General features: G+C 35.3%; 3 protein-coding genes across 3 annotated transcripts in view; 1 reads left to right on the top strand and 2 right to left on the bottom strand.

Moving 5' to 3' along the window:
• Window positions 1-1,947: 1,947 nt before the first annotated feature.
• nfil3-3 (nuclear factor, interleukin 3 regulated, member 3) lies at window positions 1,948-5,069 on the bottom strand. The gene is made up of 2 exons (XM_042725469.1): window positions 4,720-5,069; window positions 1,948-3,857 (listed from the first exon to the last, which is right to left on the bottom strand). Exon 2 carries the CDS (start codon window positions 3,723-3,725, stop codon window positions 2,742-2,744), a length of 984 nt encoding a protein of 327 aa, XP_042581403.1. The 5' UTR covers window positions 3,726-3,857; window positions 4,720-5,069; the 3' UTR covers window positions 1,948-2,741.
• A 5,331-nt stretch (window positions 5,070-10,400) lies between these two features.
• On the bottom strand, window positions 10,401-13,225 carry LOC109092254 (Kruppel-like factor 2). The gene is made up of 3 exons (XM_019106005.2): window positions 12,909-13,225; window positions 11,749-12,592; window positions 10,401-11,457 (listed from the first exon to the last, which is right to left on the bottom strand). Exons 1-3 carry the CDS (start codon window positions 12,972-12,974, stop codon window positions 11,282-11,284), a joined length of 1,086 nt encoding a protein of 361 aa, XP_018961550.2. The 5' UTR covers window positions 12,975-13,225; the 3' UTR covers window positions 10,401-11,281.
• Window positions 13,226-15,333: 2,108 nt separating this feature from the next.
• LOC109092253 (immunoglobulin superfamily member 1-like) overlaps window positions 15,334-19,057 on the top strand; it is a 22,935-nt gene continuing 19,211 nt past the window's right edge. The window contains exons 1-2 of the mRNA XM_042725219.1: window positions 15,334-16,520; window positions 16,862-17,134. Coding sequence (XP_042581153.1) covers window positions 16,463-16,520; window positions 16,862-17,134 — 331 coding nt within the window. The 5' untranslated portion in view covers window positions 15,334-16,462. The remainder of the gene's footprint in view (window positions 16,521-16,861; window positions 17,135-19,057) is intronic.

The following is a 19,057-nucleotide window of genomic DNA, read 5'->3' as shown; positions in this document are numbered from 1 at the left end:
ATAGAGAGGGGTTGATGAGGGGTGCTGAGAGAGACAAAGAACCCAATGTGTGTTTATCTAATGTGGATCATGGAACAGGAAGCAGCGTAGGCATCCTCTTTGGGGCTGTATTGTCTGAGTAACTACTCTCACCGGTCCACTAGTAGATCTGAGATCCAAGGGGAGCAGATGTTAATAGTTATGAGTGGGGGCAATATTTTGAAATCCTGCCACGTCTTCATTCATAAAAACAGAATGCCTATTAAACACTACACCTCAGTGTATACAAATCAAGACCAGCTTTATATTGTAGAAGTGCATGGTATGTTTGTATAGTTAAAGTACAGGATAAAAACACACATTTTATTATGTCAACAGCAAACCAATAAATATATAAACAAACCGGTAGTGCCCCCACATGGTAATATTTCAATTCAAATCATTGTTTTTAGATTGGTATTTTGGCCAGAAGCAACTATTATAATGTTTTTATCAGCTGTTTGGACTCTTATTTTGACGGCACCCATTCACTGCAGAGGATCCATTGATGAGCAAATTATGAAATCCTGAATTTCACCAAATATGTTCTGATGAAGGAACAAACTCATCTATCTTAAATTGCCTGAAGGTAAGTACAAAACTTCAAGTTTTAATATTTAGGTGAACTATTCCTTTAAATGTTGTTAATGATAATATTATTTATAATAATCATTTGTAGACAACAATAACAGTGGTCATTTTTATTATTAATTTGCGTTTCACTTTTCAGATTAACCATTTGACCACCACCCCCGCCCCCTGCTTACACATTAAATTAAAAAGTGTATTACTACACAATCATATACACCAAGCACAGATCAGCTCAATCAACCTGCAAACATCTGCCTGGAGGCCATGATTTTAAAATACAGAACACAGAGCAGAATTTAGGCAGCTGAGCCTGTAAACCTTTTGTTTCGATCCACTGCTGCTGTGCTGCTGTCTTTTTGCATTGCTTGCATGTTTAACGTTCAGCATAAATGCATTCGTGTATCAATAACTTTATCTCCTGTAGCTTAAAATAGCAGCAGAAGTGCTGATGTTGACATTGAACATGTAGCTGCGATAAACTGTCTCGCAGACAGGGAGACTGTGGGGAATCTCTAGAGGAAATAAATTCACACAAAATTGTTTCTTTCTGCTCTACTACTCACTCCTTGGTACAAGAACACCATTCCCTGCTAAAAGTGAAAGTTTCTTTTAGCTTTGTATGTTGAATTCACACCTCACTAAAGAGAATCAATGACGTTCACTCTCACATCTTTAAATAGCCGTTTAGGTGCTGACGCTGCCACTGAAGTTGTTGCTGTAATCGGCCACTCTGGGAGCCAAATATACTGTTGGCCTGCATGAGCTGCTTGTGATCAGTCAACTGCTGAGTATATGCGGGTCATGTGCTTTGTTCAGCAGAATTAAATATTTAAAATGACAAATAAATGTTATACATTTTACTATGAATATGTGCAGTTCTATTATGCAAGATGATTAGTTAAAAAATCACTAATTTAAAAATAGTGATAGAAATAGTGTTCTTGCAGTGACCTGAGAACATATTCTGACGTAATAGTAATCTGAAATCTTCATTAAACCAATTTAAAATAGCTGTGTTCTATCTGAATATATTTTGAAATGTAACTGATTCAAGTCTTCAGTGTCACATGATCCTTCAGAAATCAAATATGCTGATTTGCTGCTCAAGAGACAGTTGTGATGCTGAATATTTTTGAGGGAATTTCTGATGAATAAAAAGCTCAAAAGAACAGAACTGATTTAAAATAGAAATGGTTTGTAACATGATAAATGTCTTTACTGTAATGTTTGATCAGTTTAATGTGTCTTTGAATAAAAGTATTAATTTCTTACGTAATCTTAAAAATTTTCAACTTTTTAAGGGTACTCCAACAGTTTTGTATGTTATGATTTATCTTTGTTCTTAATTTTGAAATAACCATTTTACAGATTTTGGATATTTCATTTCTGAGCATAACTATATGCAGCGCTTTAAAATATACAATTCATTCTCTGTTGAGTCTTCTAGATTATAAACATGGAAGCAGATATACCTAAAGAATGTGGGTTTGTAAAGAAATGTACTTTTGCATGTTGTTCTACTGCTTTCACCAGAGGCTTTTTTTTTTTTTAATCTCACATCTTTTAATAACAGACCTGTGGTTTAAATCCGAGATGGAACATTTCACTTCCCTTCTTTCCGGGTAAAAACCAAAGAGTCCACACTTATTCATGAAACAAGAGCACATATTTATACCAGATGTGTAAAATTAATGTAAAAAAAAAAAAAGGAAAGAAAAATACTTTGAACCCAAAGTGCATTAAAAGCTCTCTCCCCAAGCAAAAGCCACACAGAGATTTAATGAAAAAAAAAAATAACTGAATAGGAAAAGTACACAAAAAAGGTTTAGATTTAATTGTCATTTGTGAATGACACAGTGTTGCTTAATTTAAATTAAGCACCTTACGCCACAACAGTAGACACAGAGACAGCAGAGCTTTTCACAACATTTTTCATTTCATGAAAGCATGCAGTGAACATTACTAGTGGAGCAGACAGACATATGAAACGTTCACATAAATTAAAAATCACTTAAATTGCCAGCTGTTCCAGTGAACAACCAGCTGACTTCTTATATTTGTCTGTTAACTTACAATCAGAAAAACTGGCTTCTTTCTTTGGATAGGTCAGAAGACGGGTGGGACAGATGATTTCAGTTCACTTTGGAGGGCTGATGTTGAGACAACAGTTTTTTGAGCTGGGCCACTTCTTCAGTCAAAGCGCTGATCTGGAATCTAATAGCACTGTGACTTTCTATGTTACTGTTTATTGAAGGGTTATTCTGAAGTGCTGTTGAACAAGCTGATGGCATTGTGTGTGTTTGTGACCTCCATAAAGCCTCTGTAGACTGAGACTGTGATGTATTCTCCACTGGAAGAAGGACTTCAGCATCAGCACCTTCGATTCCACATGGAGTCTTGAAACGCAGTTTATGAGGAAGACCTTTCATATTGTTCGCTTGCCATCCTAATGAATTTGTATCCACTTCTGTAATGCCGCTTGGCTGTTCACCAGGGAATTTTCGGATATGTTCACCTCCAGCATCATCTGAAAGCTCTGGGCTCCCAATGCTTGACCCTCTAGGCATGAAGAACCCATAGTTTTGCGCCCCATCTGGACCACCATGCTGTGAGATTGATAATTCGTGAACAAAGGTAGGTTGTGAGTTTGTAGTGGGGCAGTTGTAGGGTATTGCTGGAGATGTTTGGTTATGTGGACCAAAGGAGCAGATCTGTGCTGGTGAATCTGTGGGATCTTTGATCAAACCGAATTTGAACTTAAGTGCCAGTAGCTCAGCTTTTAGACGTGCGTTGTCTTCAAGAAGAGCCAGAACTTTGCTTTCTACCACCTTGTCATTGATGCGGCGTTTCTCACGCGAACGCCTGGCAGCTTCGTTGTTCTTTTTGCGCTTGTCCCAATAACCCTGGTCTTTTTTCTCGGTGGGGATACACTCACGTTTGCCACGCAAAGTGATACGGCTGTCAGTCTCAGAGCTCTCTTGGTCAGTCAGACCTCTGGGATGGATAAGAAAAGAGCGGGCTAGCATGCTGCTGGACGTTAATATGGACACTGTTTCTTCTGTGAAGGACATAGTTCCATCCTGACTGACTGGATCAGTTATTTCTTGAGGGTACATCACTCTCCGTTCTGTCAGTTTTTATGCTTTGAGTCTGGGGCTTATTGTATGTTTGAAATCACAAGACAAACACACAGGTCTTCTAAAAAAAAAACCTCTCTTTGTTGCCGTCTTGAAGATCTTTGACTCCCCCTAGTGGTTGAGTACAGAAATAAAATTAAGGGGTTTATGTAGGCTCACATATTACGTAACTGTGAAGCAATTTTAGAAATAAAGTTATATTGTAATACATGTGAGGCCAAATTATAAAGACAGTAACTTTATTAACTTTAAACAGAAAACCATGATAATTGATTATTCAGATTTTAAATTCTAATTAATAATTAAATTCTAGTTTTTGAAAATTGTGGCTTAAACTTTTAAATGTCAATAAATGTCAATAACTAAATAGAAATGAAAGTTTAACAGCAACAACTTTTTTGTAAAATAATAGGCTACTTTTTTAATTTATGGGTTTTTTTATCAAAAGGCTATGAAATGATAGTAATGATAGGGTTACTGATAGTATTACTAAAAAGTATTACTAAAAAAAATCCATGATATTTTGAAAACAAATGTTAATATAGGCTAGTTAATGTGTACCTTGAAAAATATATTTGACAACTTTTGAAGTATTCGAAATGGTAATAGATTTAAAATTCTATCTATCTATCTATCTATCTATCTATCTATCTATCTATCTATCTATCTATCTATCTATCACCAACTTAAATACAAAGATTGCATTATAAAGAATTTTAAAGAAAGGATTTTATTTTGTCAGATATTTTGCATCTCTCTCATGGCAATTACGTTACACCATAACAGTAGCCTAATGTATGCTACTCATTTCTATTTTATTATTTTGTGCATTAACACGCGGTTGCTGAACGTGGAGTGGTCTTTAAAACGCGCTCGCTAACGAATAGCTATTTAAGCTTTTTGAGATTATTTCAAAGTCTGATGCTTTTGCAAGTAGCTACAACGTCAGTATGAATTTATTAGATCTGCTTACCTTCCAGTAAAACGCTGAATGGTTGACGGCAGCTGCACGGCAGGGAAAGTTATGCTGCGATACAATCAGTGACTGAAACGCTGCACTGCTGGCGTGCTCTTCCTCCTCGCAGCGAGCTCCGGCTCAGAGTCAGCCAGGGGACTGTCTTCATACCTCTGATCCTCTGAAGGGTTCAGCTCGGGTCGCGAGGTCAGCTGGTATCAACTCTGCGTCAGACCGACCAACCAACGCAACAGCCGAGCGCGTAAAATGCACAACAACGCTGAATTAAACATAAACACGACCTAAATACCATAATTATATCCGTTTTGAACATGCCACAGTAAGAGTAGCAATATATAAATGGTGGCATTGTTTGCGTTACAGAAAAACTGAATTATTTTGTGTAGTTACTTGTTAATGCATTTATGCTGAAATATTTAACTACTTTTACATATAATAATTAAAATTCCAATCGCAATTTAAACCTTTCCTCATTTCTAAATAAACACAATAACAAATATTGTTATGACAATTGAAATATTGTTGATTATGCCTACTACAAAAATTCTTGAGGAAAAAAAAGCAAAAATCATGTTTTCACTTTAAGTGACCAGTTTTTGGGAAGTTAAAAGCAAAAATGTGAAGCTTATTCTAAAAATGGTAAAGGCTTCCATTAATACTTCTGTTAAAAAATGTATAACTTGAGCTGTAAAGCTGTTCTTATCATTTTAATGGTTGTTTTAGGGATTTAGTCATGTTGTCATGACAACAAAACTATTGGATGTGGATTGGCCTTTTCTTCTACTGAGCGCCCCATTGTCAGAATTTTTTATTTATTTTTTGTCTACATGTCACAACAGTACAGCTGAACTTGTATGACCCTGGAAGATTCCTTTAGCTAAAAGTTTGTAGCTGATCTTGAATTCTGAATCGATCTAGCCATTGCAAGATCTGTTTCACGGGACAGGTCTGCATTTTTGCTTGTTTACAAAATATTAAATATGTGCTGAAAATGCCTAACCTGCATTCTTGACTTAATTATTTTCATAGATTTCACCCCTAGTAATAAAAAAAAAAAAACATTATTTTTTTTTTTAATGTCAGAGTCAATTTTGTTTTAACCAAATGTACCTGCACTTGTGATCGTAGCCATGCTGAATGGAGAAAGTGACTTTAAGCTTATGAGCAGCTTTACACATTTATCTGATGTGTAATCCTGCAGAGCTCCTTACAGGCCATCCTTTTCATTTCATAAATTATTTATGACATTATGTAACAGGGCATCTCTGGTCTGTGTCTCTGTCCACCACCGGTCCTTGACCTGCAAAAGGTTGAATTGCTAATCAATTAGAAAAATAATCAAGTGCTTGTCAAAGGTTTGAAAACATTATGATTTTTAAATGTTTTTAAAGAAGTCTCTTATAGGCTCACCAAGGGTGTAGTTATTTGTTTAAAAATATATTGAAAACAATAATATTGTGAAATATTATTACAATTTGAAATAACTATTTTGTATTTTAATGTTTTTAAATATAATTTATTTCCTGTAATGCAAAGCTGAATTTCTAATTTATTTCTATTAAAACACATACACACACCCCAAACGTTTGAATGGGAGTGTATCATGGTTTCGGCATAATATTAAGCAGCATAACTGTTGTCAACATTGATAATAATAAGAAATGGTTCTTGAGCAGCAAGTCAGCATGTTAGAATGATTTCTGAAAGATCATGTGACATTGAAGTCTGAAGTATAATGATGCTGGAAATTCAGCTTTGCATCACAGAAATTAATTACATTTTAAAATATATTACAATAGACAAGTTAATTTAAATTGTATTACTATTTCACAATATTCGTGTTTGTACTGTATTTTTTGTATGTGTTTGTCAAAAAAATTTTACTGTATTTTCGAACTCATAAATGCAGCCTTGGTAAGCACAGGACACTTAAAAACATTGACAAATTGTATTTTTACAGTATTAAGTACTGTATATAGTCTTAGGGCCTGTCTTGGAAAAGAAATGTTGTCCTCAGGCAACCTGAGATAAACATCATAAAGACTCTTTGTAAAGTAGTCCTTCATTGAGTTACTGCTGTAACAAAATGTACTATGAAACCTTATTATTTCTCAGTCTTTCAGTCAGACACAACTGTTACTGTATTTCTTACCTTAAAGAACCTTCACCCTTAACTAAAAGAGCATACGTATGCAACTAACTTGATCAGATCAATCAGAATATGTTGCCAGAATGTGCTAGAACAGAGAAATTATTCATAGAGTAGCATTCTTTTGCTCTTAAAAGCTTATACGGTATGAGGACCAATTAACAATTTTTCCTGTTTTAAGAGCCGTTTTATTACTGCAATTCCACATAATAAGTACGAACACATGCTCTGTTATGGCTTGTGACGTCTCTGTTAGATTAAGTACATTAAGGCAGTTGCTTGAGTCTGAGTCACTGAGCCTACACACACACACACACACAGAGCTCTCGAACAGATATCGCAGGGTGAGTTGAGGACAGAGCGATGTCAACACTTAGTCATCTCCCTCTCTCTATCTCTGTCCGGTTTTCAGTGTATGGTGTAAATTGTTGTTTTGAAGCCCAGTCTGCGTAGTCTGGTCAATCTGCACAAATGCATTTTAGACAGCAAATGCAAAGTAGCAATAGAATGCAATCCTATGAGAATGAGATCCTTTAATCTCCACAGTACAACATATGGCTCAACTTACTGTTATGAAATATTGAAAAAAAATATATTTCACTACTTTTAGATATTCTGAGTGTTTAAATTTTCTTGTCTGATTTAAGAAAAAGTGCATGATATGCAGCAAAATAAGACTAAAGAAGGGTATTTTAAATAAAAAGGGGATTTTGCATTAATGTTATTTCCTAATTTTTGAAAATGAGACTTCCATGAGACAACTTGTCAATTTGCACCCCCCCCCCCCTTTTTTTTGAGAAGTCACATTTCTTTGGTCCTAGACATGTTCCTCTATTTTCAGTTTATAACAGAGCTCTTGAAAAAAAAAATAATAATAATTAGGCATATTAGTTTTTCCATATCTGATTTCTCCTCACCTATAGGACAATTTACATAAAAAAACAGCTTATTTATTTATTTATGAAATGTACTGTAGAATTTTGTGTGTGTGTTTGTACAGGTTAATGCAATCAGACATTGGAAAACAGTCCATGCATTCAGAAATGAAACAAACTGGAAACTCAAAATTGGCTTCTCTCTTTTAAACCGAATGCTTTCATGACGTCATGGTAGCATTACTTTCTTCAAAGCAAGAGCCATGCATGCAAGTTAATGAACCAGTATGCCAAGAACTCCAGCTTATGGCTGATAGATCTGTTTTGATATCAAAGAAAGGTACAATAATGTCAGGTTGGAATGACGTGGTGGTGAATAAATGTGGAAATGTTTTGGTGAACTAGTTTAAGTGATGTTGTGTTGCATTCGCTGAGCTCTTGTGCTTTCAGAGGCTGTAGTGGAATCTTATTCTTCCTGCCTCCCATCTTTCTCTCTTTCTGTCACTGTGAGTTTCTGATCCTTGTTTAATATAATTGTATTCACAATTATCTTATAAGGCACTGCAGTGTGCCACCATATATTGTTCATGTCTACATTGATGTGCTGTGTGACACAGAGCTGAGGACAAGATGTTTTCATTTTTTTTCTACCATTACAAACTATTAGTTAATATTTCCCCTGGAACAACATCAAAACATACTAACTTAGTACATACTGTAGACATGTGAAAAGAATGTACACCTCTTTGAATTCTATTGTTAAATCTAAAAGGACATAACAAATCATCTGGTCCTTAGAAGGTCTTAAAATGAACAAAAAAACACACCCACACAAAAAAAAAAACACAACACATAACACATTTTCACAATATAAAAAAAAAAAAAACACATGTGTAAAAAAAAATAACAACACCACATGATTCAATAGCTTTTAGAGCCGTTTTAACTTAAAGTAACAATGAAGTAACAGCAATAACTTAAAGTAATTGGTTTCTGTATGACTTTAGCAGATTCTCATATCATTGTGGAGGAATTTTGAGCCACACTTCATTACAACATGGCTTCAGTACATTGAGGTTTATGGCAATTGTTTACGCACAGCTCGAATAAGCATTTCAGCATTCAGGTCTGGACTTTGACTGGGCCATTTCAACACCTTGATTGATTTCTTTTTCAGACATTCCGTTGTAGATTTGCTGGTGTGCTTGAGATCATTGTCCTGTTGCGTGACCCAATTCGGCCAAGCTTTAGCTGTCGGACAATTGGCCTCACATTTGACAATGCAGAATACCAGAGGAGTTATGGTCGACTCGATGACTGCAAGATGCTCAGGTCCTGTGGTTGCAAAACAAGCCAATATCATCACCCCTCCGTGTATTTACCTAGATCTAAGACCCTCTAAGGACCAGATTTATTGTGTCCTGACACATAAAGCCATAGGATTCAAAGAGGGTGTACTGTCTTTTTCACATGACTGTATGAGTTAATTAAGAATGTCCTTAGGCATCTTAAAAAAGTATGTGTAATGAGATTCAGCAAACCTCTGGAAATTAATTTGTCCCCAGAGTATATGAAGTTAATTAAAACATATTTTCATTAACAAGACTTCTCTTATCATTATATCCATAAACAGTATGTGTTCTGGAGGGGAAAGTTAGCTATGCAAAATTGTTACGTGGTAACAGTGTGCTTTGCATCTTAAACAAGTGTAATATCTACTAACCAGACCCACAATGTATTGTGTCCTCAGATGCCCCCTTACTGCGTTATCATAAGTGCATGTGTGACGCGTGTCTGACGCTCAGAATATAACCCATAACAAACCCAAACCCCATAATCCCAAATCTAACCCCCAAACACCAAAAACATCAAAAACCAAAAAGCCCATAAAGCCTTACTATGGCCAATAAGTCTCGTGGTAACTGTGTGTTTTTTTGAGGGTGCACATCTTGTCAGATTTTTTGTTTTAGCGTTTATATTGGTTGCCAAAATTATTAGAACACTATTTTCACCAGCTAAAAAATGTCAGTTATATCTGTCTTTTTCTGTAGTGTGTTAGTAGGAAATATCAGTTTACATTTCCAAGCAATTATTGTGCCATTAATTTATGATAACTGAAGAATCTTGGAGACATTGCCACAAAGAACTTTGGAAATGTTTTCAAGATTCTTCAAGAGACTTAACTGCAAAGCTATCTTAAAAACTATGTGCAAGTGCACCGAGGGCAAAAGCTGCTTTAAACGCAAAGGATTGTCACACCAAATGTTCATTTAATTTAGTTAATAGAACTTAATTAATAAAGAAAATCTATTTATGAAATTATTTTTGACAGCATCCTTATTTTACAGCAGTGTCTAAAACTTTCAGTAGTACTGTAGCCTTGCAGGTAGGTTTCTTGAAGCATCTTGGAGATGTTGCCACAGTTCTTCTGGATTGAGTCTGTCTCAGTTTGTTCTGTTTGTTCATGTCATTCCAGACAGACTGATGATGATGAGATCAGATCTCTGTTTGGGGCACTGGCTGTTGTCGGACTCATTGTGCAAACAGAACAACATAATAAACAACAATTAATCACACCACAGCAGCAGAAGGCACACTCACTGTGTTGTGTGTTAGTTTGCCATCTCTTGGTTGGAAATAAAACTTACAGAAAGTGCAGAACTGCAGCTGCTTTATTAGTGAATAAGATCACATAAATAGATGATCACATATTCAGTATAACAATAAATGCTTCACAAAAACATTAACATTAGCATGAAAGGCAAAATATATTTATTTTTCTCTTGATGGTATTCTTTTCTATAAATAGCAATTTTACCATTACACATGAAGACTCTTATGACTTTTGGTAACATTTAAAATGCCAAAGAACTCCCACACAATAAGGACTATAGACAATAAATAAGAAATCAGATTCAGTTATGTAAAATAATACAATGCTCACCGCTGACCTGAACAGCAACATATCTAATTTTTTTTTGTCATTTTCTGTAAAAAAAAAATCACACTTTAAGCTACATATATTTCTGCATCTCTATGTACATGAGCTAAATCCAATTCATATCCATCAGGACTTTCCTTACATTACAGCAACGAGAGCGTGTCACACTGCCCTGCCAGTTAACTACTTTTCTTTTCTCTTTCTTTTTTATTTTTCACAGTAATCCTTTTGATGGGTGGATTTCAATTAATTGTTTACCGTTTCCAAATTCATACAGTTTAGTTAAAGGGTCCAGATTGGAAATAAGTCTGGAAGTAAATATAAATTTGGAGCTCTTGATTTTGGTGGGAAACCTACTTATGATTTTGATTTTATTTGCAAAAAAAAAAAAAATCAACAACTTTTCCCCTTTTTCATTTTAATGTACAGTATGTACATGTCAGTTGTTATAGTGCTTAATGGATAAACAATGTCTAGCACCTCACCTGCTGAACACAGGCCTCTCTAAAACTCTAAAATGCCCTCACGGACTAACCTCAATGTGTGGATGCATTTGCTTTTTGTGTTTTTTTTTTTTTGTGTGTGTGTTTGGCCTCACGCATGTCTCTTCATGTGTAACGCCAGGTGGTCGGAACGGCTGAAGGCTCTGTGGCAGAGCATGCACTCATATGGCTTCTGTCCCGTGTGTTTTCGGAAGTGTCTCGTCAACTCATCCGAACGGGCGAACTTCCACCCACAACCTTCCCACGTGCAGTGGTACGGCTTTTCACCTGAGGACAAAAGAAATACAAGAAGGTAAAACATGGGGGGTGCAATTCTACATAGTCTCAGCCTCTCCATATTCTGTATATTTCACTTTGCTTTCTGATGTCTAAAAATTATGATCGCAACGTTTTCCACTTTTCAGTATTTTTACGTAATGGTCTATTGTAGAATAATCTACTTCAGAAAACTCTGCCCCTAAAAGGATTTGTTGTTACAGATTTGCACTTTAAAATATGCCATTCTGTAATGTTCTGACCCTAAACATGGACATAAAAAGTGAAAGTGTGTTAGATTACCTGTGTGTGTTCGGAGGTGTGCTTTGAGATGAGAGCTCTTGGTGTAAGTCTTATGGCAGCCTGGGTATTCACAACTGTGAACCGTAGCTTTCCTCTTCAAAACCCCCCTCCGCATGCGCTTCCCCTCCAGACCTGCAGGGGGCACTGTGGAGTCGGGCACTATGCTCTGTGTGGAAGGATAGTGGCTGGCCGGCTGCCTGTGCACGTAGTTCACTTGCGGTTGGTAGAGTCTGGGCTGCGAGTAGTTTTGGATGAAGTTATAGTGATGGTGTGGAGGAAACACCAGTGCATCCATGGCGATCCCAGACGTCTGGGAAGGGAAGGGTATCATAGGTGCAGGCTGAGGGTAGTGTCCAAAATCCCACGGCTTCATCTTCCCCATGCTGTTTCTCTCATTTTCTCTGTTGATGTCATTAGCAACAGGGAAACTACTGAACTGATGGGGGGTTTCTGCTTGTGAGAACGATTTTGCAATTTGTTGCTGCTGCTCCAAATATCCTCCATTAAAAAGGTCAGGCAATGAGGAACTTAGAGTTGCTTCATGAGGAAGCAGCTCAGCCAGAGAACTTGTAATGGTCACTCGGTGTCTGTTTGATCTTGACTCCTGGACCTGGTAAAGATCAGGACTGTGAACCTGGTCCTGCATCAGCGGCCGCTGGGAAGTGTAGTTTTGAGAGATGGACCGTTCAGGTGATGCGCCGCCCCAGTCAGACAGCAGGAACTCCATATCCCAGCATCCCTCACTGTCATCATGGTTTTCATTTGACAGAAACTGAGAAGGTTTAGAGCTGCCAGTGCTTTGGTGTAGATCCTTGGAGTCCAGATCCAAGAAGCCTTTTTCAAACTTCCAAGAATGATCAAATATTTAAAAATTTATGTTGACATACCTTGATTAACCATTTTGAATTTTGCAATTGAATATGTTAGTTATTAAATATGTTAGTTTCTAAACCACAACATCTCCCTTCTTTTTTTTTGTCTTTTAGGGGATTTCTTGGTGAAATAACAGTCATGTTTGTCATGTAACTAGTCAGTTGTTATAATGGAAGATGATCTCATAAGATTAAAGTCACTATCAAAATGAACAGTCACAGTTGTAATTACCATAAAACAGTTAATAAACCAAGTTTGGCGAGATAAAATATCTGAAACAAACATACCTTCATGTTTTCGGAGGCGTTGCTGAAGTTTGAAAACGAAGGCAGTACGGCTTGAGTCACAGCCATTCGTTAGGTGCTTTTAGCATTTATTATCGAAATAACTTTCTACAGTCTAGAGGCAAATAAATGCGTCGTCTTATGTATTTGTCCAAAAAGAGGCTTAGATGTGCAATAGGCAAAGGGCAGGAACCCAGAAATTAGTGTTAAAGATATTTACAAAAAAAGTTCACGGTTGCATTAATTCTAGTTACCCTTTCCCTCTCTTTCTTCCCCCCTCTCTTTCTCCCTCTCTTTTCCACTCTATCAGTGATAAACTTACGTTTAAGACCCCTGACAGTTGTGATTGTGGGTGGAGTTTAAATTTGAGTCCAAAAATTTGAAAGTGCTTTTGAGTCATTGCTGTTCAGCATGTTAAACTCAACCAAAATAATAGTAGAACGAAGCAATGTGGATAAACATACTAAATGAAATTCTGGTATCAAAACACTTTATTTATCACATAACACATATTAAAACTACACAGCCGTTTGAACAAAAATGAGAAAAATATTCCAAAAATATTCTTCATATGACTGTTCACTTTTATATTTGTTTATGAGGGCATTTTAAAACTAAAATGAGAGAAATTAGTTAATAATATATTAATTCTATAATTAAATATATAAAAAATAAATAAATGCAGTTGTTAATAACAAATTATATATGCAGTAGATTAATCAGCCAATAATGGTCAACATAAACTTACATTTGTTTAATATAATATTTAAAAAATAATTTTAGTTCAAATTATTATATGTTATGATATAGAAATCTAAGGTGTGTTGAACACTATTTGCAAACAGTATCAAGGGTGTTAAGTGAGCTGAAGTGGAATATACAGTGTCTACATTTACACTCAGAGCTCTAATTTCATCCAGTACACCTCCTGTGAAACACATAAACTCACTTCAGTGTCTGTGTGAGTGTGCGATTCTCAGAAGGCCGGTGTTCAGTAGGTGATTATGTTTTGGAGAGCAGTTATCAGTGTGGTTAGACCGATGAGAGGCCTCCTGTCCTGTATGAGATAATAGAGCTCTGGGTCCCTCTGAAGCCTCTTACCCCACAGATAACAGCACATACACACATTTACACCATCAAACCTCGCTCCCGAGCTGCCTTTGTTGAAAGCCACTGCATTGACTCATTTGAATAAGAACACATCATTTTCCTATGCATTTTTACTGTGCCTGTGGGTCCGTGAGAACAAAATACACAATCAGACAGGGTAAGGTAACTCAAATGAAGTGGCTAAATAAACACAAGCAGATCTGCAATGTCAGAATCTCTTGAAATTAATTTGCAACTTGATGGTTGTATCTGAAAACAGGGCTAGCAGTGGCAAGTCAGCCTTTAGTCATTATGCTTAAACACAGCTGACTTATTTTACTGTGATTATTTACTAAGACTGTTCATTTCTGTAGGCAATATTTTATCTATAGTCTTTTTTTGTTGTTTGCATTATATATATACTAAACATTTTTCTTATTTTTATTTCTGTGTACTCTTTTTGTATATTTGAATTCTGTTAATTTTCTTAATATGCATGTACTGTATTTAAATTTTTATTTACATACACTACCACAATAGACTACACTGCAGAAGTTTTGGATAGGAAAGTTATAAAAAAAGAAGAAGAAATTAATATTTTATTAATTAAGGACACAAATTGATCAAAAGTCTGGCAGTAAAGATAATTATGTTACAAAATGTGAAAATCATGGCTTTTACAAAAATTAAGCAGCAAAACAGTTTTCAACATTGATAATAATAAAAAAAAAATCTTATTGATTTCTGAAGGATCGTGTGACACTGAAGATTGTGCTACTGAAGGAGTAATGGCTGGTACTATAAATGTAATATTTCACAATATTACTGTTTTTATCAAATAAATGGTGAGCATGAGGCGTTTCTTTCAAAAACATTATTTCAAATTTTCTACTAACACTTTTCTACTAAACATGAATACACCTCTAAAGGTTGAATCTATATAAATCTAGAGATTAATATTTAGGTAGGTAATTCTTGACACTTGTGAAGGGGCAGCCACTGGGATGCAAAACAGTAAACAAACTCCAAAAATATAATTTGCTAAATGATCAGTTTAAGCATGCAGCGAGAGTCTGTTTATGAGCCTGATTTCCTGGGCCATTCCTGCAACTTGAGTCTGCGAGCTGATCTGGAGCCACAATGGTTGTGAAAGAAGCAAACGGAACACAAACAAAAGCAATATAATTGTCCTTAAGTTATCTGCCTGGTTGCATGCTTTTAGCCAAATCCAATTTACTCCATATATTCTTTAAAGGTGACATCTCATAAAGTTAGTTGAGAGAATGCCTACTGTTTGCAAGAGTGGCTACTTTGCAGAAGCTAAAATAATATTTGTTTTTTTTGTCAAAACAAAATCAGTATCCTTCCATTTGTGTTATTTCATGTTTGTGGATTACTTTACTCTAAATTTAAAATGAGGAATATAAAAACAACAAAGAATATGTGGATGAGTACAACTGGTACTTAAGTAATTTTATTTTATATACCGCAGAATATTTTAGAAACCTTCCAGAGCATTTTCATTATATATTAGTGACCTAAAGTGGTTTCAGGATATTGCATATCATGTAGGCAGTATTTATTTATATAGCATATAGAAAACAGGGGATGTTGTGGTCATTTAAAAAAAAAAACAGCTGTTTTATTAAATGTCACTGGGTTATGTTTTATGTGTAGAGTGATCAGATCATTGCTATTATGATAAAAGATAAAAGTGCTTGTTGGCTATGAAGTTTTATATGAAATGCTATAAGACTGATATTATTTTATGATGGTTTACATAGGTTCATTACACTTAGGATTTGGATCAAGTTTCACTTTTCAGGTGGTTTCACATTATAGAGATCAGTTAACAATCAACTCAATCATTTGAAAGTGCACAATGATTATGAAAAAATGGAGACGATACACAAGAAACAGAAACGGCGATAGTTTTCCTGTCCGTGTGACACTGACAAAACAATCAAATGACCTCAGTTCCTCCCAGCTGCAGTAAACATGATGTTAGATTTAAAATACAGTTCCTGCATTACTATGCTATTGAGCATTGGTCATTATCGACCACTAGTCTGGATAGTGAGAAGGATGGGATATCAGTGAGCAAACTGAAGGTTGTTTGGAAGGAGAAGACACACAGATGAGTGAGTTCTGCACATGAACACATTAATTTCCTGTCACTGTCATATAGTATTAGCTTACATGTGTCACTCGTGGGAGTGTTTTTCTGCCTTTCTTCTTTGCTGTGATGGAAGGATGTGGTTTTCTTAAAAATATGAAACATGCTGGCTGGTGCTATTAATGCGTGGATGAGGAAGTTTGCACAAGTGAATAGGAAGGAAGGATCAGCTCAGTCTTAACACTTAATCCACAAATCATAAAGACAATTGGAGGCATTTGACACCTATAAGACTTTTGAAGCTCTAATAACTGTAAAGAAACTGGAATATTTGGACTTCAGCACTGGAAGAATGTCATTTTGTGGGTATTTCCTCACAGCTTTGATCATCCTCAAGCAGCATTTTAGTGGTAAGTGTGTGATATTTCACATTTATATTTCTGTATAATCACAATCTTTCCCACTGTAATCTAAATCACAAAATGTTCTTTTTATTGTATATAAAACAGTGTAATCAATATTTAAATGTATCTTTAGAGTTTCATTTCAATATTAAGTTGTTTTTGTGCCACAGATCTCTGTTGTTAATAGATACATTAAACTGAATAGATATTTAACTTGAAAATACCCAGTTTAAACAAGCATGAATTTCCATTCTGGCTCAGGTTTGGAACAATTCTAGCTGAATGATCAGATTGACTAGATATGAATTGAGCACTTGAGTTAAATTGTAACTTTGACTATGTTTCAGATGCTGAATACACTTTTCCTCCGGTTCCTACACTGACCCAGACAGACACCAGAGACTCGTCTGTGGAGTTGTTGTGTCAGGCTCCAGAAGGTTATGGTGGACTTGTATTTAAACTTTTCAAAGTGCATCAACTGATAGATGAAGTTGAGAATTTAAACGAACAGCAAGGGGCTCGCTTCATTCTTAGGGGAAAAGATACAGAAAAAGAGAATCTGTATTGCTGTCAGTATGACAACAGCATAATCAGTCACTATATGAATCCAGACCCGCAAGGTGAGTTTCTCTTACACACACACACACACACACACACCACTGTGCGCACACACACACACACACACACACACACACACACACACACACACACACACACACATACACACACTGGTTTCCATGGTTTATGGGGACATTCCATACATTTAATTGTTTTTGGAATTACATGTACATTGTTCCCTTACCCTAAACCTCTCCCTCAGGAAAAAAGTTTTGCTATTTTATCCTTGTGGGTCATCATAACATAGAGAATACCAGGTACACACACACACACACACACACGCATACATGCATATATATATATATATATATATATATATAATATATATATATCTATATATATTATATATATATATATATTGTGTGTGTGTGTGTGTGTGTGTAATCATTATGTATATACATATAACATGCTGTATATACACACACACACACACACACACACACACACACCACGTGCGTATGCTCGCTCGTCCAGGGGAGCCCGGGAGCCCAAGCCAGTGCTCGCTCGTCCAGGGGAGCCCAAGCACAATGAAGACAGATATAATATTTTTGTTATACTATGGGCTATCTAGAAGAGTAAAATAACAAAACCCCAGAAGACACTGAGCAAATAAATATAACAAACAATAGGGTAAAAACTGACATGAAAATGATTTCTCCCGTTCTCTCTCACACACGTACTCGCGCACACACGCGGAGACGCGACCAGAAACTTCTTGTCAGAGATGCCCCGCGAGTTTATCAATAAAATAGTTTCGCAGCTGAATGCTACATGACATTTCTCAGTAGCAAGGATCTTGAAGCAGTTTAACTTAAAGATTCGCCCGTAGCAGACGATGATAAAGTTAGTTTGACGTTTGACATTCACTGGACATGTTTTTTTTTTTTTTTTGCCAATTAAACTCTTTGCGGTTGTTATGTTTTGAGCCCAAACTAACTCAGATCATAACTCAGTCATAAATATATGCCCTTTACGTTGCACAAGGCTACATTTCTAGGGGGAAAAATTAAAAAAATTAACCATTTAAATTAATTAAACAATTTATTATAATATAAAACCAATAATTAAATGTTCAGAAAAACATCCCTGTTATTGCACAAAGCTCCATTTTTGGAATTACCATTTTATGTGTTTTATAATAATTTTACAACTTTTAATGTATGCAATAATATAAATCCATTAAATGACAACACTATTTGAGATTTTTTTTTTGTTATTTTTCATATGTTTTATATACTTTACTCACTTAAATTAATTAAACCCTGATACTATTTGAGATAAAGGAATCAAACCAACTGTGAAATATTCAGAATATTATTCTCTATAATGCACAAGACTTAGTTTTTTAGATTATGCCTTTATTGTTTTTATATACGGTACTGAATCCATATTTTTCATGTTTTATATACTTTACTCACTTAAATTAAACTCTGACACTATTTGAGATAAAGGTATCAAACCAACACTGTAGATCTTCCCAGTGCAGGAAAACGTTTTTTAAAAAAGTACCAACATACTGCAAGTATAAATTAAATTATATATATATATATATATATATATATATATATAATTAAATATATATATATATATATAATATATATTATATATTATATATATACATTATCACAACAATAAACCCACACAAGGGAAGGTAAATATTGAAAGTACACAACAGGCATGATTAAAATATACTAATAGGATTTTACACTTTATGCTATGCTGAGCGCCAAAAGTGTTGGAGTTTATTAGATGTAAGTGTGTTACAAATATGAATTCTGTGAAAAAATATCCCCCAAAACTGGATATATGCTCAAAAATGGAAAAAATATACTTTAATATAAGCTGGAGAAAACAAACAAACCTCATAAAATAGGGTATAGAAGTGTCCTTGTTAATAAACTATCTGATGGTAGATTAAATGTTCT

This window comes from Cyprinus carpio, chromosome B6, assembly GCF_018340385.1.
Source record: "Cyprinus carpio isolate SPL01 chromosome B6, ASM1834038v1, whole genome shotgun sequence".
Lineage (NCBI taxonomy): Eukaryota > Metazoa > Chordata > Actinopteri > Cypriniformes > Cyprinidae > Cyprinus > Cyprinus carpio.
This window is presented reverse-complemented; position numbering and strand designations above follow the sequence as displayed.

Excerpts from the sequence above, each read along its gene's own strand:
- nfil3-3 (XM_042725469.1), bottom strand. The coding sequence starts at position 3,725 with ATGTACCCTCAAGAAATAACTGATCCAGTCAGTCAGGATGGAACTATG.
- LOC109092254 (XM_019106005.2), bottom strand. The coding sequence starts at position 12,974 with ATGGCTGTGACTCAAGCCGTACTGCCTTCGTTTTCAAACTTCAGCAAC. Across the intron at positions 12,593-12,908 it reads ACGCCTCCGAAAACATGAAG|TTTGAAAAAGGCTTCTTGGA; the intron begins GTATGTTTGTTT and ends CATTCTTGGAAG. Across the intron at positions 11,458-11,748 it reads ACACCTCCGAACACACACAG|GTGAAAAGCCGTACCACTGC; the intron begins GTAATCTAACAC and ends TTTTGTCCTCAG.